This window comes from Pongo pygmaeus, chromosome 20, assembly GCF_028885625.2.
Source record: "Pongo pygmaeus isolate AG05252 chromosome 20, NHGRI_mPonPyg2-v2.0_pri, whole genome shotgun sequence".
Lineage (NCBI taxonomy): Eukaryota > Metazoa > Chordata > Mammalia > Primates > Hominidae > Pongo > Pongo pygmaeus.
In genome coordinates this window covers 39,378,747-39,393,340 of record NC_072393.2, presented here as the reverse complement: position 1 = coordinate 39,393,340, position 14,594 = coordinate 39,378,747, and the positions used below count along the sequence as shown (strand labels likewise).

Sequence of the window (14,594 nt, the reverse complement as noted above, 5' to 3'; positions counted from 1 at the left end):
GTATCTCTACAACAGTATGGAAAGAAACTGCACTTTTCACTGAGTATGTTTTTGAAATGTTTTTATCACGTGCAATGATTCTCTACTTAAACACAAATATTTTAAAGAAACACACATCTCCACCACACATACCCACAAAAACTCAATAGAAGCATCAAACAGAAGGGACACTAGTGAATGCCAAATCGGTGAATCAGAAGACTGGTTTGAGGAACTCTCTCAGAATCTACAGCAGAAAGGGTTAAAAGCTGGAAGACAAAATAAACAACATGGAGCATAAATGTTTAAAATGGACTGTCAATAGGAGTTCCACAATGAGCAGCAATATCAAAGAATAACAAGTTTTCCTGAGCTAAAGAAAGGCTTGATTCTTGGGATCAACATGCATTCCTTACAAGACAGGAATGTTGGAAGAAAAAAGCCCTACAAGAGTTCCAGTGGGAAATGTGTGGGAAAGCCCACCAATAACTACATTCTTTACATACAAAAGAGAATCGGACTGGTATCTAACGTCTCACATGCAGCAGTAAATGCAAGCAGACAATGGAACAATGTGGAAGATACCAGGTAATGCAAAATATTAACACAGAGAGAAGAAAAGAGGTATCAGCAGACATGCAGCTCAGAATAACAATCCATAGAAATTTTCTTTGTTGTAAAAAAAAATTTCAGACAAAGTTAATAGTGTTGAGCTGTAAAATAAGAACTCAGGGCCAGGCGCGGTGACTCACGCCTGTAATCCCAGCACTTTGGGAAATTGAAGCAGGAGGATCACTTGAGGTCAATTTGAGACCAGCCTGGCCAACATAGTGAAACCCCATCTCTACTAAAAAACACAAAAATTAGCTGGGTGTGGTGACACACACCTGTAATCCCAGCTACTTGGGAGGCTGAGGCAGGAGAATCACTTGAACCTGGGAGGCGGAGGTTGAAGTGAGCTGAGATCATGCTACTGCACTCCAGCCCGGGTGACAGAGCAAGACTCTGTCTCAAAACAGAAACAAAAACAAAAACAAAAACAAAAAACCCTCAGTTTTATCTAAGTCAACATTGCTAATAAAACTGCTCTTAAGGGATTCTAAAAACAGAAGCAATGTAATAATAACAATCTGTAACTTAAAGCCCAAATTAGATAAAACCTGGAAAATGGGACAAAGGGAGAAAAGTGAAAAGATATGTTAAAACTTTTAACTTAGGCATAGTGAAGGTAGCTTGTATTTATCTGGGTCTTGGAAAATTAAAGACATCTATGAACCCTCTCCCCAAATGTTTCTGTATGTAAATAAAAATTGCTTATAACTTCAGGGGATCAAGACTCCCTGAAATCTACCATGAACTCCATGTAATGAATCTATTATAGATAATGGCTAATTACTCCAATTGATAATTGATATAGAGAAATACAGTTGTTTGAAATTTAAGGTTTCTAAAAATGCAAGAAAGTTTTAATATTAGGAAATCAATTTAATAAGTATAATTTACACATTAAAAGCAAAAGAAAGGCCGGGCGCAGTGGCTCATGCCCATAATTCCAGCACTTTGGGAGGCCGAGGCATGCGGATCACCTGAGGTCAGGAGTTTGAGACCAGCCTGGCCAACATGGTGAAACCCTGTCTCTTAAAAATACAAAAATTAGCTGGCATGGTGGTGCATGCCTGTCATCCCAGCTACTCGGGAGGTTGAGGCAGGAGAATCACTTGAACCCGGGAGGCGGAAGCTGCAGTGAGCCAAGATTGCGCCATTGCACTCCAGCCTGGGTAGCAACTGTAGAACTCCGTCTCAAAAAAAAAAAAAGCAAAGGAAAGTCTAGAAAAGAAAGTAGATCAGAGGTCGCCTAGGACTGGGGGTCCTAGGCAGCTACTGACTAAACATCGACAAAGAAGCTTCTTGAGTTCATGGAATTGTTAGAAAACTGGACTGTGGTGATGGATACACAACTTTCACTGGACTGCACACTTACAGTGGGTGAATTTTATAGTATGTAACTCATACTCAATAAAGTTAAAAGTTAATAAGTTAAACTTATACCCCAAAACTTACACCCTTCATCCCAATTACTTCAATCTTCTAGTTTCCATTGTGCCTGTTGATGTCAACTCCTGAGCCTTTTAGGAGTTTGGGGTGAAAGTCAAGTTACATCTTGGCTTTTCCCACCGACTATTTAGGTTGCGGCTCTCAACTTTGCTAAGTCATTTAAACTCATCTATTTGCCTTCCAAACTGTGTTGATGTTGTCTCCTTTCCAAATCTATTTTGTCCTTTATAGGTTTATGGTTTTGTTTTGTTTTTTTTGAAACTCGCTCTGTCACCCAGACTGGAGTGCAATAGCACGATCTCAGCTCACTGTAACCTCTGCCTCCTGGGTTCAAGCGATTCTCCTGCCCCAGCCTCCCAAGTAGCTGGGATTACAGGTGCACACCACCACGCCTGGCTCATTTTTGTATTTTTAGTAGAGACGGGTTTCACCATGTTGGTCAGGCTGATCTCGAACTCCTGACCTCGTAATCCGCCTGCCTCAGCCTCCCAAAGTGCTGGGATTACAGGTGTGAGCCACTGTGCCCGGCTGGGTTTATGTATTTTTTAAAAGTCCCTCTCGTGTAGTTTTGATAGGATTTATCAACAGGAAGGAAAAGTAAAAGCATGTCCAGTTTGCTATCTTTACCCAATGGTTTAAATTTAATGTTGACTCTCTAAGCTGCTTTCAGTTGGGCATTCTTCCTTATGGCTGTTTTTATATTTTAATCTCCAAATGATAAAACCAAGAGACAGATATGAAAATATAAGAGTGAAAAAGCAGGGGGGAGGATAAACGCATCCATGAGGAATTAAAAAACAACAACAACAAGGCTGGGGAGCAGGAGGCAAGATAGAAATTATCTGAGATGGAGCTAGAAAGAGGAGGGGGAGAGGGGAGGGAGGGAGTGTCAGAGGTAGAGAGAATGAATGGATTTCTTAGATTTAAAGAGAGTTGACTCTTTTTTTCTTTTTTGAGATGGAGTCTCGCTCTGTTGCCTAGGCTGGAGTGCAGTGGTGCAATCTCGGCTCACTGCAAGCTCCGCCTCCCGGGTTCACACCATTCTCCTGCCTCAGCCTCCCTAAGAGCTGGGACTACAGGTGCCTGCCACCACACCCGGCTTTTTTTTTTTTTTTTTGTATTTTTAGTAGAGACGGGGTTTCACCATGTTAGCCAGGATGGTCTCAATCTCCTGACCTTGTGATCTGCCCGCCTTGGCCTCCCAAAGTGCTAGGATTACAGGCATGAGCCACCGCGCCTGGCCGAGAGTTGACTCTTCAGATTCACAAGGTCCACAGAGAAACACTCAGAGGAAAAATCAAACCAAACCAAAAAACAAACAAACAACAACAACAACAACAAACCAGTGTGATCACATTTGTGAATTCCAGGAATAGAGAATTCTAAATAAAAGCTTCCAGAGAGAAAAGTGACTGAGAATCAGACTGGCATCAGCAACCCCAGAATATTAAAAGAACAAAAAGCAGTAACTTCAAAGTTCTATAGAAAAAAGACTCTTAATTTGGAAATACATAGCCAACCAACCAGTCAAGCACAAGAAAACATAGCTTCACTAAGAAAAGCTGTCACCTACATTTTCCATGTATTTTATTTTTTAATTACAAAGATTCACTCAAGTAAAATTGGGAGGAGTAGAAAGAATCAACTGAGAGGTCAATATTGGAAACAAGAAACAGGAATCTGAGTATCTCTGAATAGACTAGAGAGAGATAATGGACCAGGATAGTAGCGGTGGCCAGAGGTGAAATTCTGCACCTAGTTTGAAAGCAGAGCTGATAGGTTCGGATCACATGAGGTGAGACAGAGAGAGAGGAATTAAGGATAGCTCCAAGGTGTTTGGTCTTACCAACTAGAATAGAGCTGCCATTTGATTAGATGGGGAAGGCTGATGGAGGAACAGGTTTGGGGCATGCTGAATTGAGATTCTAGCAGACTTCCCTACAAGTAGAGATGTTAAAGAGGCAATGGATATACAAGTCAGGAGTTCAGAGGAGAAATCCAGGCTAGAGATAGGAGTCAGTGATATACAGGTAGTATTTGAAACCAGGAACTAGATGAATGAGATCATCAAAAGAATGCAGATGATTAAATAAATGCTAACAGACAGAGAGAAAAGGGGAGATAACTGAGCCCTGGAGCTCTCCAACATCTGGCGGCTTAGGAGTTGAATCAACAAAGGAGATTGAGAGGTAACCAGTGAGATATGAGGAAAAAAATGGCATACGATCAAGTGAAGAAAATGCTTCACAGAGAACAGACTAACTGTACCACGTAATGCTGACTGGTGAAGTAGAATGAGACTAAGAACTGACTACTGGATTTGGTAACATGGAAGTCTTTGGTAATTTTGATAAGAAAACTTCATATGTAGGAATAAAAACCTTAGTGAACAGGGCTCAAAAATGAATGAACACAAGTGGTGTAGACAACTTCTTCAAGGGGTTTCGCTATAAAGGGAAGGATAGAAATGGGGTAATCATTAGAAAAGAGGAAATGCACTTCAAGTACAGTGGGGTTTTTTGGTTGTTCTTAAGATAGAAGAAATAACCGCCTATCTGTAAGCAGACAGAAAGATGCGTTAGGGAAGGAAAAACTGAGGAGAGTAGAGAACTGCTGGAGCAATGTCCTTGAATCACCAAGAGGGGACGAATGCTGCACAAGTGGAAGAGTGGTCTTACACAGAAATAAGAACAGTTTATCCATATCGATCAGACAAAAACATAGAAGTTTGGGTGACAGATGCAGGTAACTGGGTATATGAGGGGTAAGTTTATCAAAATTATCTTTCGTTTACTGTTCTTTTCTCAGTTAACTATTATAGAAAGCACGGTTAAGGGGCTGAAAGTGAATATGGGGGAGGTGTTGGAGGCTTGAGGAAAATGAATGGAATAGCCATGTAGAAAAGTAAAATGGATTATGGAAGTATAGTGTGACTGCTAGGAAGTGACCATGACTGCGGAGGCTAGCGAACATAAATTTAGGGTGAGGCTGGTCAGCACATCTGTGTTGATATAATCAGGGTTGTGATTTCTTGTATAAGACAGCAAGAGGGGAATGGGGTAGGGGCTGAGGGAATGTGTACTGACTGTCACGGCTGCTCATGGAGTTGAAGCAGGATAAAGAGGGAAGTAAAGTTATGAGGGGAATGAGAGGACAGTGAAAGGCAGTTAAGATGACAGTAGACTACAGTAGGTGTGAATGACTGACAGAGTTGGGCTACTAGAGAGACTGAGCACCTAGACAGAGAGGGAGATGGTGGTGGGAAATAACATGGGACAGCTATTCTCTATTAAGCACCAACATTAGTTACTTCTTTTATTTCACCTCATTTAATTATCAGAATGACTCTGAAAGATGGGCATTATTATCCATCCCTATTGAAAAGATGAAGCAGTTAAAGCTAAGGTTAAATAACTTGTCCAAGACCAAAAAGCTGCTAAGTATTCCAACTGGCATTTTGGGTCACATTTTCTTCCAGAAACAAACAAAGAAACAAAAAACCCTACAAAACTAGAATAAAGCCCTTGGGAATAAATTATTTTACAGACCAACTCACACTTTGTCCACTAAAAAACTTACTTCAAGCCGGACGCTGTGGCTCACACCTGTAATCCCAGCACTTTGGGAGGCCAAGGCAGGCAGATCACTTGAGCCCAGGAGTTAGAGACCGACCTGGGCAGCATGGCAAAACCGTGTATCTACAAAAAACAGAAAATTAGCTGGGTGTGGTGGTGTGTGCCTGCAGTCCCAGCTACTTGGGAGGCTGAGGCAGGAGGATTACCTGAGCCCAGGGAGGTCAAGGCTGTGATGGTGCCACTGCACTCCAGCCTGGGCGACAGAGTGAGACTCTTGTCTCAAAACAACAACAACAAAATCTATCTCAATGATATCTAGTTTTAAAAACAGCTAATTAATATATTATTTTATAGCATCATGAGAGAAAGACAAATTGTTTCTATAGCAAGCATCTTCTAGCATGGAGTAATTAAATTCAAGTTAAACTATCTGTAGTTACTGCTATTATTACTGTGGCACTGAGTTAAATACAAAACTCCTGCTATGTATCATTCACAGATTTCCTTTTTCTTCCTACTTCTTTCCTTCTACTATTTTTTTTCCTTCAGTTTTATGCTGTTTTCTTTACTTCAGACTTAGAAAATCATGGCTTATCTTACTTACCCCTACTAGAAAATGAACAGTTTCTGGCACCTGACTTCAGACTCCCAGAATTACCAAGTATTTCTGTGGACTATGTAACAATAATAAACTGTTTCCAAGGCTCCAAGTACTGGCAACATCACTAAATAGGGCAACAAAAAGAAACTGTAGCTTGAAGTTTCACTAGATCTTTGTCATTTTAGGTAGTAATTTTGTGAATTGCTAGATTTAGATCCCCAAGTAATGCAAGAAATGAAATAAAGCACTCCACAAGTATTTTATCCATCACACAAAGCTCTTCCACTCTCTCCAATAAGGTAATAATTTATGACTATGTGACTAACATCAAGAAGCAGATAAATTATGCCAATGAGCCAGACTTAGCAGATGATTAAAGAAATCTGTTAACAATTTACTTGTTCTTCTATCCTTCCACCCATCTCTTGATTTTAAGAACAACTTATTTTAAAGGCAAGTGGCTTATATAATCGTTCTTCACAAAGTCTCTTTTCCCAGTGCAGTAACAACCTGGTTTCCATTTGAATGATTATCCAGGTAAGCTAACTAAATGTAAGAATTTATTTTTGATAAGAATTTCATTCATTTTAGCCTATTTAGGCATCCTACTCACTTATAGACATAGGTGCAAACACAACTGGAACTATTCCATAAAATATTCATACATGTCACCACTGTGTAATTTCCTCCTACATCCTGAATGGAGGCTTCCTTTAAACTGTAAATGAAAATTATAATTGAGCTTGAGTCACAAAGAGTTTACCTCCCCAATAATGTTAATTATGTCACTAGATTTCATCCTCTTGCATCCCTACTCACTGAAATTCTTCAAAATTTCTTAATGTGAGGGTGGATAATTTAATTTTATAGGGAAACGCAATTGTGAACATGGAAAAGCATTATTTGGAGGTATACCCAAGATACTTCTACAAGAACAATAAGCTAAAATGCTAAATCACTTCCATTTACTCACTAACTAAACAATCTTTCATCCCAGGAGCTCAGAGTCTGGAGGTGAGGGGGAAGGTGAAGACAGACAATAAACATATGCAAATAAGCAAAGAAGATTAAGTGTAAGTCATGATCAGTGCTGAGAAGAAAATAAATTCAGAGCTATGACACAGACTACAAACTGCAACAAACTGCAGAAACAAACTGCAACACAGATCATCTATAAACATACGTAGCAGACTGACATCAAAGCCTTTCTAGGTTGCCTTTATGACTTCTTAACATATGCTTAGGTTCTGAGGATCAAAGCCCCCCAAACTTACCTGTTTCACTTTCTAGAACTAAAGCTAGTCTGTGACATCTCTAGCAGAAAATAAGGCACATCAACCATTTCACAGCACCTCTGCAATTAGGCTTTTGATTATATGGTGTGATAATTTATCCACACTGAAACATTTTCAAGGGAGAAAACAGATTATTATTATTATTATTATTATTATTTTGTGGTTTTTTTTTTTTGAGACAGAGTCTCGCTCTGTTGCCCAGGCTAGAGTACAGTGGTGCGATCTTGGCTCACTCTAACCTCCGCCTTTCAGGTTCAAGCGATTCTCCTGCCTCAGCCTCTCAAGTAGCTGGGATTACAGACATGCACCAGCACGCTTGGCTAATTTTTGTATTTTTAGTAGAGATGGGGTTTCGCCATGTTGGCCAGACTGGTCTCGAGCTTCTGACTTCAGGTGATTCACCTGCCTCAGCCTCCTAAAGTGCTGGGATTACAGGCTATCATTGTTATTTTTTAAGACAAGGTCTTGTTCTATGTTTCAGGCTGGAGTGCAGTGGCATGATCACAGCTCCTCTTGGGCTCAAGCAATCCCCCTGCCTCAGCCTCCCAAGTGGCTGGGACGACAGACATGCATGCCACCATGCTTGGCTAATTTACTTTTTAAAATTTTTTGTGAAATGGAGTCTCCCTATATTGCTGAGGCTGGTTTTGAACTCCTGGGCTCAAGCAATACTCCGGCCTCGACCTTTTGGAAATGTTGGGATTACAGGCCTGAGTCACCCTGCCCAGCCGGGATGTTTTTAATAATTATGCCAGAGCAGGCACAAACAAGGACTTTCCACCAGGGCAAACTAGGCCATATGGTCACCCTAATTATATACCACATCAAATGTAAATAGCCAAAAATTTCAAGAGTAGTTTTAGTTCCAGATATATTTAAATTATAATATCCAAGCCCTAAATTATAATATGGACCGTATAAACCAAGTGAATCCCCTACTAAATGTAAAGCTCTGAACATCTCACATTGTACACAAAATCAATTTCAGATGCATTATAAACCTCAATGTGAAAAAGCAAAGCACAAAAAGGTTTAAAGATAATCAAAGTATCTCTATGATGTTTTAAAAAAAGAAACACTAGCCATAAAAAACTGATGAACATGTTTACATTAAAATGAAGAACTTCTGTTAATTAAAAGAAACTACTAAATGGAAAAAATGTTTGCAATATATACATCCAACAATGGAGATATATTCAGAATACAGAACTCTAGAAAAAGACATGCGTTTCAATTTTAAAAAGGCAAAAGATTTCAAAGGCATTTTATGAAAAATGAGATCCAAAGACCCAGATATGAAAAGATGGTCAGCCCCATTTAGTAATGAGAGAAATGATTAAAACTAAATACAACTACATACCCAACAGGATTGGCTAGAATTGAAATATATGATACCACGTATGGTTGTTGGTAAGGGATATGAAACAAGAACTCTTACATACTAATAAATGAAGTAAAAACCACTAAACAACTACTTTGGAAAACTACTTGGCATTACCTGATAAAGACCAACATTCCCCATGTTTTTGCAATTCAAATTCTAAGTATATAATCTCAAGAAAACTACATAAACATGCATCAGTGCACTTAAACAGAAATGTACATAAAAGCATTGTTTATAATAGCCCCAAACTGCAAACAATCTAAACGCAATATCCAAAACAATGGCAGAAGAAATAAACTTGTGTTATATTCATGATGGAATATTATGAAACAATAAAAGCTAAAAATAAAATATATACAACATAATCCTATTTACATAAAGTTAAAAATGGGCAAAATTAAACTCTATTATTTAGAGATGTAAACTTACATGGTAAAACTATAAATATCAGAAGAACATTTATATCTAGCTTAAATTAAGATGGTGATAGTTGTGATGGGAAAATATAGGTGGTGCGAGGCTTCTGGGATGCTGGCAATGTCTGTCTTGCCTTGGGTGGTGGTTACAAAGATGTTTGTTTAAAAATATTTCATTTTTATCTTATATATCTTTTCAGCCTGTGTAGTTAGGTTTCCCAATAACACTCTCCCCGAGAAATTAAAAAAAAAAACAGTTCAAAAGAGAATGCTAAGACTGTTACTCAAAGAGATTAACTCTTAATCCATAGTTTAAAAACAGTAACAGGGATCTCTACATCCAAATACACACTGTATTATAAATTCCATGAACAAACTTTTGGCTTTAGGCCAGGTGCAGTGCCTCACACCTGTAATCCCAGCACTTTGGGAGGCCAAGGTGGATGGATCATCTGAGGTCAGGAGTTTGTGAGGTCAGCCTGGCCAACATGGTGAAACACCGTCTCTACTCAAAATACAAAAATTAGCCAGCTGTGGTGGATGCCTGTAGTCCCAGCTACTCGGGAGGCTGTGGCAGAACTGCTTGAACCCGGGAGGTGGAGGCTGCAGCAAGCCGAGATGGCACCACTGCACTCCAGCCTGGGCAAGAGCAAGACTCTGTCTCAAAACAACAACAACAACAAAAAAACACAAACAAAATAAAACAAATGAAAACACTTTTGGCTTTAATCTTTTAGACTACCATTCTTCGTTCAAATTTTGAAATGGAAGGTGAAATTTTCTGATATCGGATTACTCAACAAGTCTTGTAAATTTTAAAATTTTAAGACTGAACTTCTTGCTTCTAATCTTGAAATCTGAAATGTGTCCAGTATTGACTAGACAGTTATTATGTAGTTTTCGATTAGATAATATCATGTAGAATAATATATAAAGGTTTGATAATGTCAGTTTTTGCGAACATAATCAAATTCCCCAAACCGGTTACATGTTTAACTCATGTTGCTTAAGAAAAAGCAGCTGGGTGCGGTGGCTCATGCCTGTAATCTCAGCATTTTGGGAGGCCGAGGCAGGTGGATCACTTGAGTTCAGGAGGTCAGGAGTGATTGGTCAGCCTGGCCAATATGGTGAAAGCCTGTCTCAACTAAAAAATACAAAAATTAGCCAAGCGTGGTGGCACGCGCCAGTATTCCCAGCTACGCAGGAGGCTGAGGCAGGAGAATTGCTTGAACTTGGGAGGCAGAGGTTACAGGCAGCCAGGATTGTGCCGCTGCGCTCCGGCCTGGGCAACAGAGTGAGACTCCATCTCAAAAAGAAAAAGAAAAAGCATATAATGATGTGGGATGAAATATCAAAGCCATGAGTACAAACATAAATTCAATGATTAAAAAAATTTTTCACTGCTATATTCATATATTTATCAAGTCATGAAACAAAGAACAAATTTATATTTTATGTCATATGAATTTAACTATTACAGACTAATGAAACATTGACTCTAAAAGCTGCTGAAAAGTTTTTAAAATGTGGGTTATTAAAATGTAGACTTTTGGGGTTCCTGCATAAAAGGATATGTTCGTAGTTTTTAAAAAAGAACAAAAATACTTTAAAAATTTTCAAATGTATTTTATTTTCTTTGTGAGGAATAAAGGTAACACAGCCAACTTATTGAGTCACTAAGCTGGCAAGACACCTTTAAATTCAGATTAGGTAAAGCAATACTTTAAAAAAAATTTATTAAACCACTTTAATGAGAAATTATTTTCAACCCATATCTGGCTCTCACCCAGCACTTTTCAAAATTTCATAAAGAGAGGCTTTTTCATAATTTCAAAAAGCCAGAAAAACACTATACAGCTAAGTAACTATTGTATAAAAAATATAAAAATAAATTCAAAATAAGGCCAAGCAAAAACTAAGTTACTTAAGAAGCATCACTGGGAAAGTCTTTAATAAACACCAAATACCATCATACATCCTATAGCGGATTTCTAAGCGCTAAAGTCTACAGGTGTTTTAATGAGGTAATGTGTCACAGCACAATGTTTCACAAGGTGAAGAGGGAAATGTGGGGGTACTCCCTGGTTTTTCGTACTACTTTTAAAATTAGACTTGGTGATTTTAAAAAGTGTATAATTCAATGATCTTCAGCAAAATTGCAGAGTTGTGCAACTATCACCATCTCGTACTACTCCTTTATGGTGTACAGTTCTATAACATCAAAAGGTTCCCTACCCAGGTATAAGAGTTGTCCCAACACCAGGGCTATTAAAAAGATTTACCAGAGGCTGGGCGCGGTGGCTCATGCCTGTAATCCCAGCACTTCGGGTGGCCGAGGCGGGTGGATCACCTGAGGTCAGGAGTTCGAGACCAGCCTGGCCAACATGGTGAAACCCCGTCTCTACTAAAAATATCAAATTAGCCGGGGGTGGTGGCAGGAGCCTATAATCCCAGCTACTTGGGAGGCTGAGGCAGGAGAATCACTTGAACCCGGGAGGCGGACGTTGCAGTGAGCCGAGATCATGCCATTGCACTCCAGCCTGGGCAAAAAGAGCTAAACTCCATCTCAGAAAAATAAATAAATAAATAAATAAATAAATAAATAAAGGATTTACCAGAGCATCCAAGAAATATTAAATACTTGATCCCGTGAAACCACTCCCCTATCAGTTAACGATTTTTAAAATTCTACAGATTTCGAAAATCTTCTTCTTTATCCTTGGACCTAACCTATCCAGAGGGTCACTAACCATGCTATGCAGTTCCCACCTCTACCAAAAGTGCTGGGAAAATCACCTAGGTTATCTAGCTTCCCCCAAAGTATTTTACACTGTTGTGAGATTTCCTTTAAGATTCAGGAGCTAAAGTTTATTTTCTTTCTGGTTTCCTGGCGGAGCAAAGGCCCTGCACGTGTGAACGGAAACAAAACCCACACAGACTCTAGGGATGCCAAATATTAACACTGTGGGTAGGGGCACCTTCCTTCTCAGCCGAATTCCCTTTCCCGGAGAGCCTCCAGAAGGATCAGTCAACGCCCACTGAGCCTGGATCAAAGGTCAAGCTTGCCTGGTCAAGAAGGATCCTGGATCAAGCTTGAACCCGTTTCCAGAAACAGGGGCGTCGGGGCAGCAGCAAGCATTTTTACCACGCGCCCTAATGAGATGGTTGCACAACAAGCTTTGAGGATTCCGGTTTAACAGGTAAATACCAACAGAGGATGAGCCGAGGGAGATGGGATCTGCTCCACGGCATCGATGGCATTTCGAGAATGTCTGCGTCGCAGAGCAAACCCAAAGTTTTAGCACATTACTCAAGAGTTCACCAGAGGAAGATCGCCACGAATTGAAATGAACAAAGTGAGAAAATGGGTGCTGAGTAGTCAACGCATCCGCGATGAACTCAAGCTGGGCGGAAAAATTCTTTGAATACTCTGGCTTTGTTTTGTGCTAAGACGACAGAAGCCCCGAATTTCGGAGTTGGAAGACGCGTTTCTCCGTGTTCTCCGGCCCGTTCTCGGACTTCAGGGCCGCCCGCCCGCCGCGCACTCAGTCCCGTAGTTCCCCGGGCTTCAGGCGCGGACCTTCCGGGGGGCGGAAGCCAGGGAGCCGCGGGGAGGCCGCGGTCCGGCCCGCGACGCCGGGGCCCGGAGAAGGGAGGGGAGATGCCTCTCGGAGCTCGACGGAGGGAGGAGAGGGAACGAGGAGGCCGCGGGCCGGAGCGGGGAGCAGCCCCGAGCGGCGCCCGGCCCGGCCCCCACCCTGAGGCCCGGTCCCGCGTACCTTTGGCAAGGGCTACGGTGGAGTTTTCAGTGTCGATGGTGTAGAGGATGCCCTCGTAGCGGATCTCCGCCTTGGAGATGAGGCTGATCTTGCTGCCGATGTAAGGGGTGCCCCCGCTCATGGCGCCGCCGCCGCCGCTCCCAGCTGCTCGCAGAGAGGCAGATCCCACGCCGCTGTCGCCCGCTCCGCACGCCCGCTCGCTCCGTCGGCGCCTACAGCAGCCGCTTCAGACCCAACATGGCGGCGGCGCCGGCTCCGCTACCCTCCCCCAGCCTCCAGCCCTCAAGCCGCGGCGCGGCGGCGGCGGCGGCGGCAGCGGCGGCGGCGCGGGGCATGCTGGGAGGGCGAGGCCGCGCTCTCGCGAGATTTGGCCGAGGGCTGGTGGCTCACGGCTCATTCGTGGCTTCAGGAGTCCCGGCAGCGCTTGTTGGCCTGGACTACGGTGGTAGTCTTGGGGCCGCGTGAGAGGAACTTCGGGGACCGGCTGAGTGCCTCGTGGCACCCGCTTGCTGCGGGCTGGAGAGGAGGCGCGCGGCCCTCCTTTTGACTCAGGCCGTGGCCGCCTTGTCGTGGGTCCTGTGTCTTTGCCGACGCGGGGCCCTCGGCCTGGAGCGCTGCCCACCCGCCTCCGAGCTGTGGCGAGCCGCTGCTCATCCTTTTAAGACGCTGAACCTACACCTCGTGGAGCTCCTACGGCTCCATTACCGCAGCCATCGCCCAGGGAGCTTCCCCCGAGGCTGCCCCTAGAGCTGGGGCTCTCACAAGGACTCAAGTGTTTCAGCCCCTTCCTGTCCCGCTCATTCAGTCGGTCTGAACCAGTTTCATGACTTGCAATCCCATTGTAACTCACCAATCCCAATTATCAGTATGTAGCTTGGATCAGTTCCGTGAACCACGGTTTCTGTCGAATCTCAAACGTTAAGGGTCCAAAGCCATGCTCCCTGTTTTCCCTCTAACCTGCTCCTTCACCACCTTTCCCTATTGATGTAAACGGTACCATTTTTACTCAGCTGCTCAGACTAAAATCCTTGAGTCAGCCTTGCCCTCTGTCTTGCTTCCACATCTGTTCTGACTACATCTCTCCGTTATATCTACACAATATATCCTAAATCTGACTTCTCCATATCTCCATTCCTACACCTCTCCCACAAGCCACGATTACTCGGGCTGAATTATTGCAGTAGCCTTCTAAAAGTTGCCTGTATGTCAACTCTTGCCCCCAGTACTTTATTCTCAATACAGCAGCCAGAGAGATCTGTTAAAATCTAACTCAAGGCTGGGCGCAGTGGCTCACGCCTGTACTCCCAGTACTTTGGGGGCCCGAGGCGGGCGCATCACAGGTCAGGAGTTCGAGACCAGCCTAGCCAACATGGTGAAACCCCGTCTCTACTAAAGATAACAAAAAAATTAGCCAGGCGTGGTGGCGCGCGCCTATACTCTCAGCTACTTGGGAGGCTGAGGCAGGAGAATTGCTTGAACCCAGGAGGCGGAGGTTGTGGTGAGCCAAGAT

General features: G+C 42.4%; 1 protein-coding gene across 7 annotated transcripts in view; it reads right to left on the bottom strand.

Annotated features, from left to right (window-relative positions):
* The window catches only part of LSM14A (LSM14A mRNA processing body assembly factor), a 60,347-nt gene extending 46,231 nt beyond the window's left edge, over positions 1–14,116 (bottom strand). For 2 of the 7 annotated variants that reach the window (XM_054462848.2, XM_054462847.2), the window contains exon 1: positions 13,085–14,116. In XM_054462848.2, coding sequence (XP_054318823.1) covers positions 13,085–13,205 — 121 coding nt within the window. In that variant the 5' untranslated portion in view covers positions 13,206–14,116. Of the gene's footprint in view, positions 1–5,613; positions 5,727–13,084 lie in introns of those variants that run through there. The other 5 variants (XM_054462850.2, XM_054462849.2, XM_063657513.1 and 2 more) reach the window with 3 other exon arrangements.
* Positions 14,117–14,594: the final 478 nt, after the last annotated feature.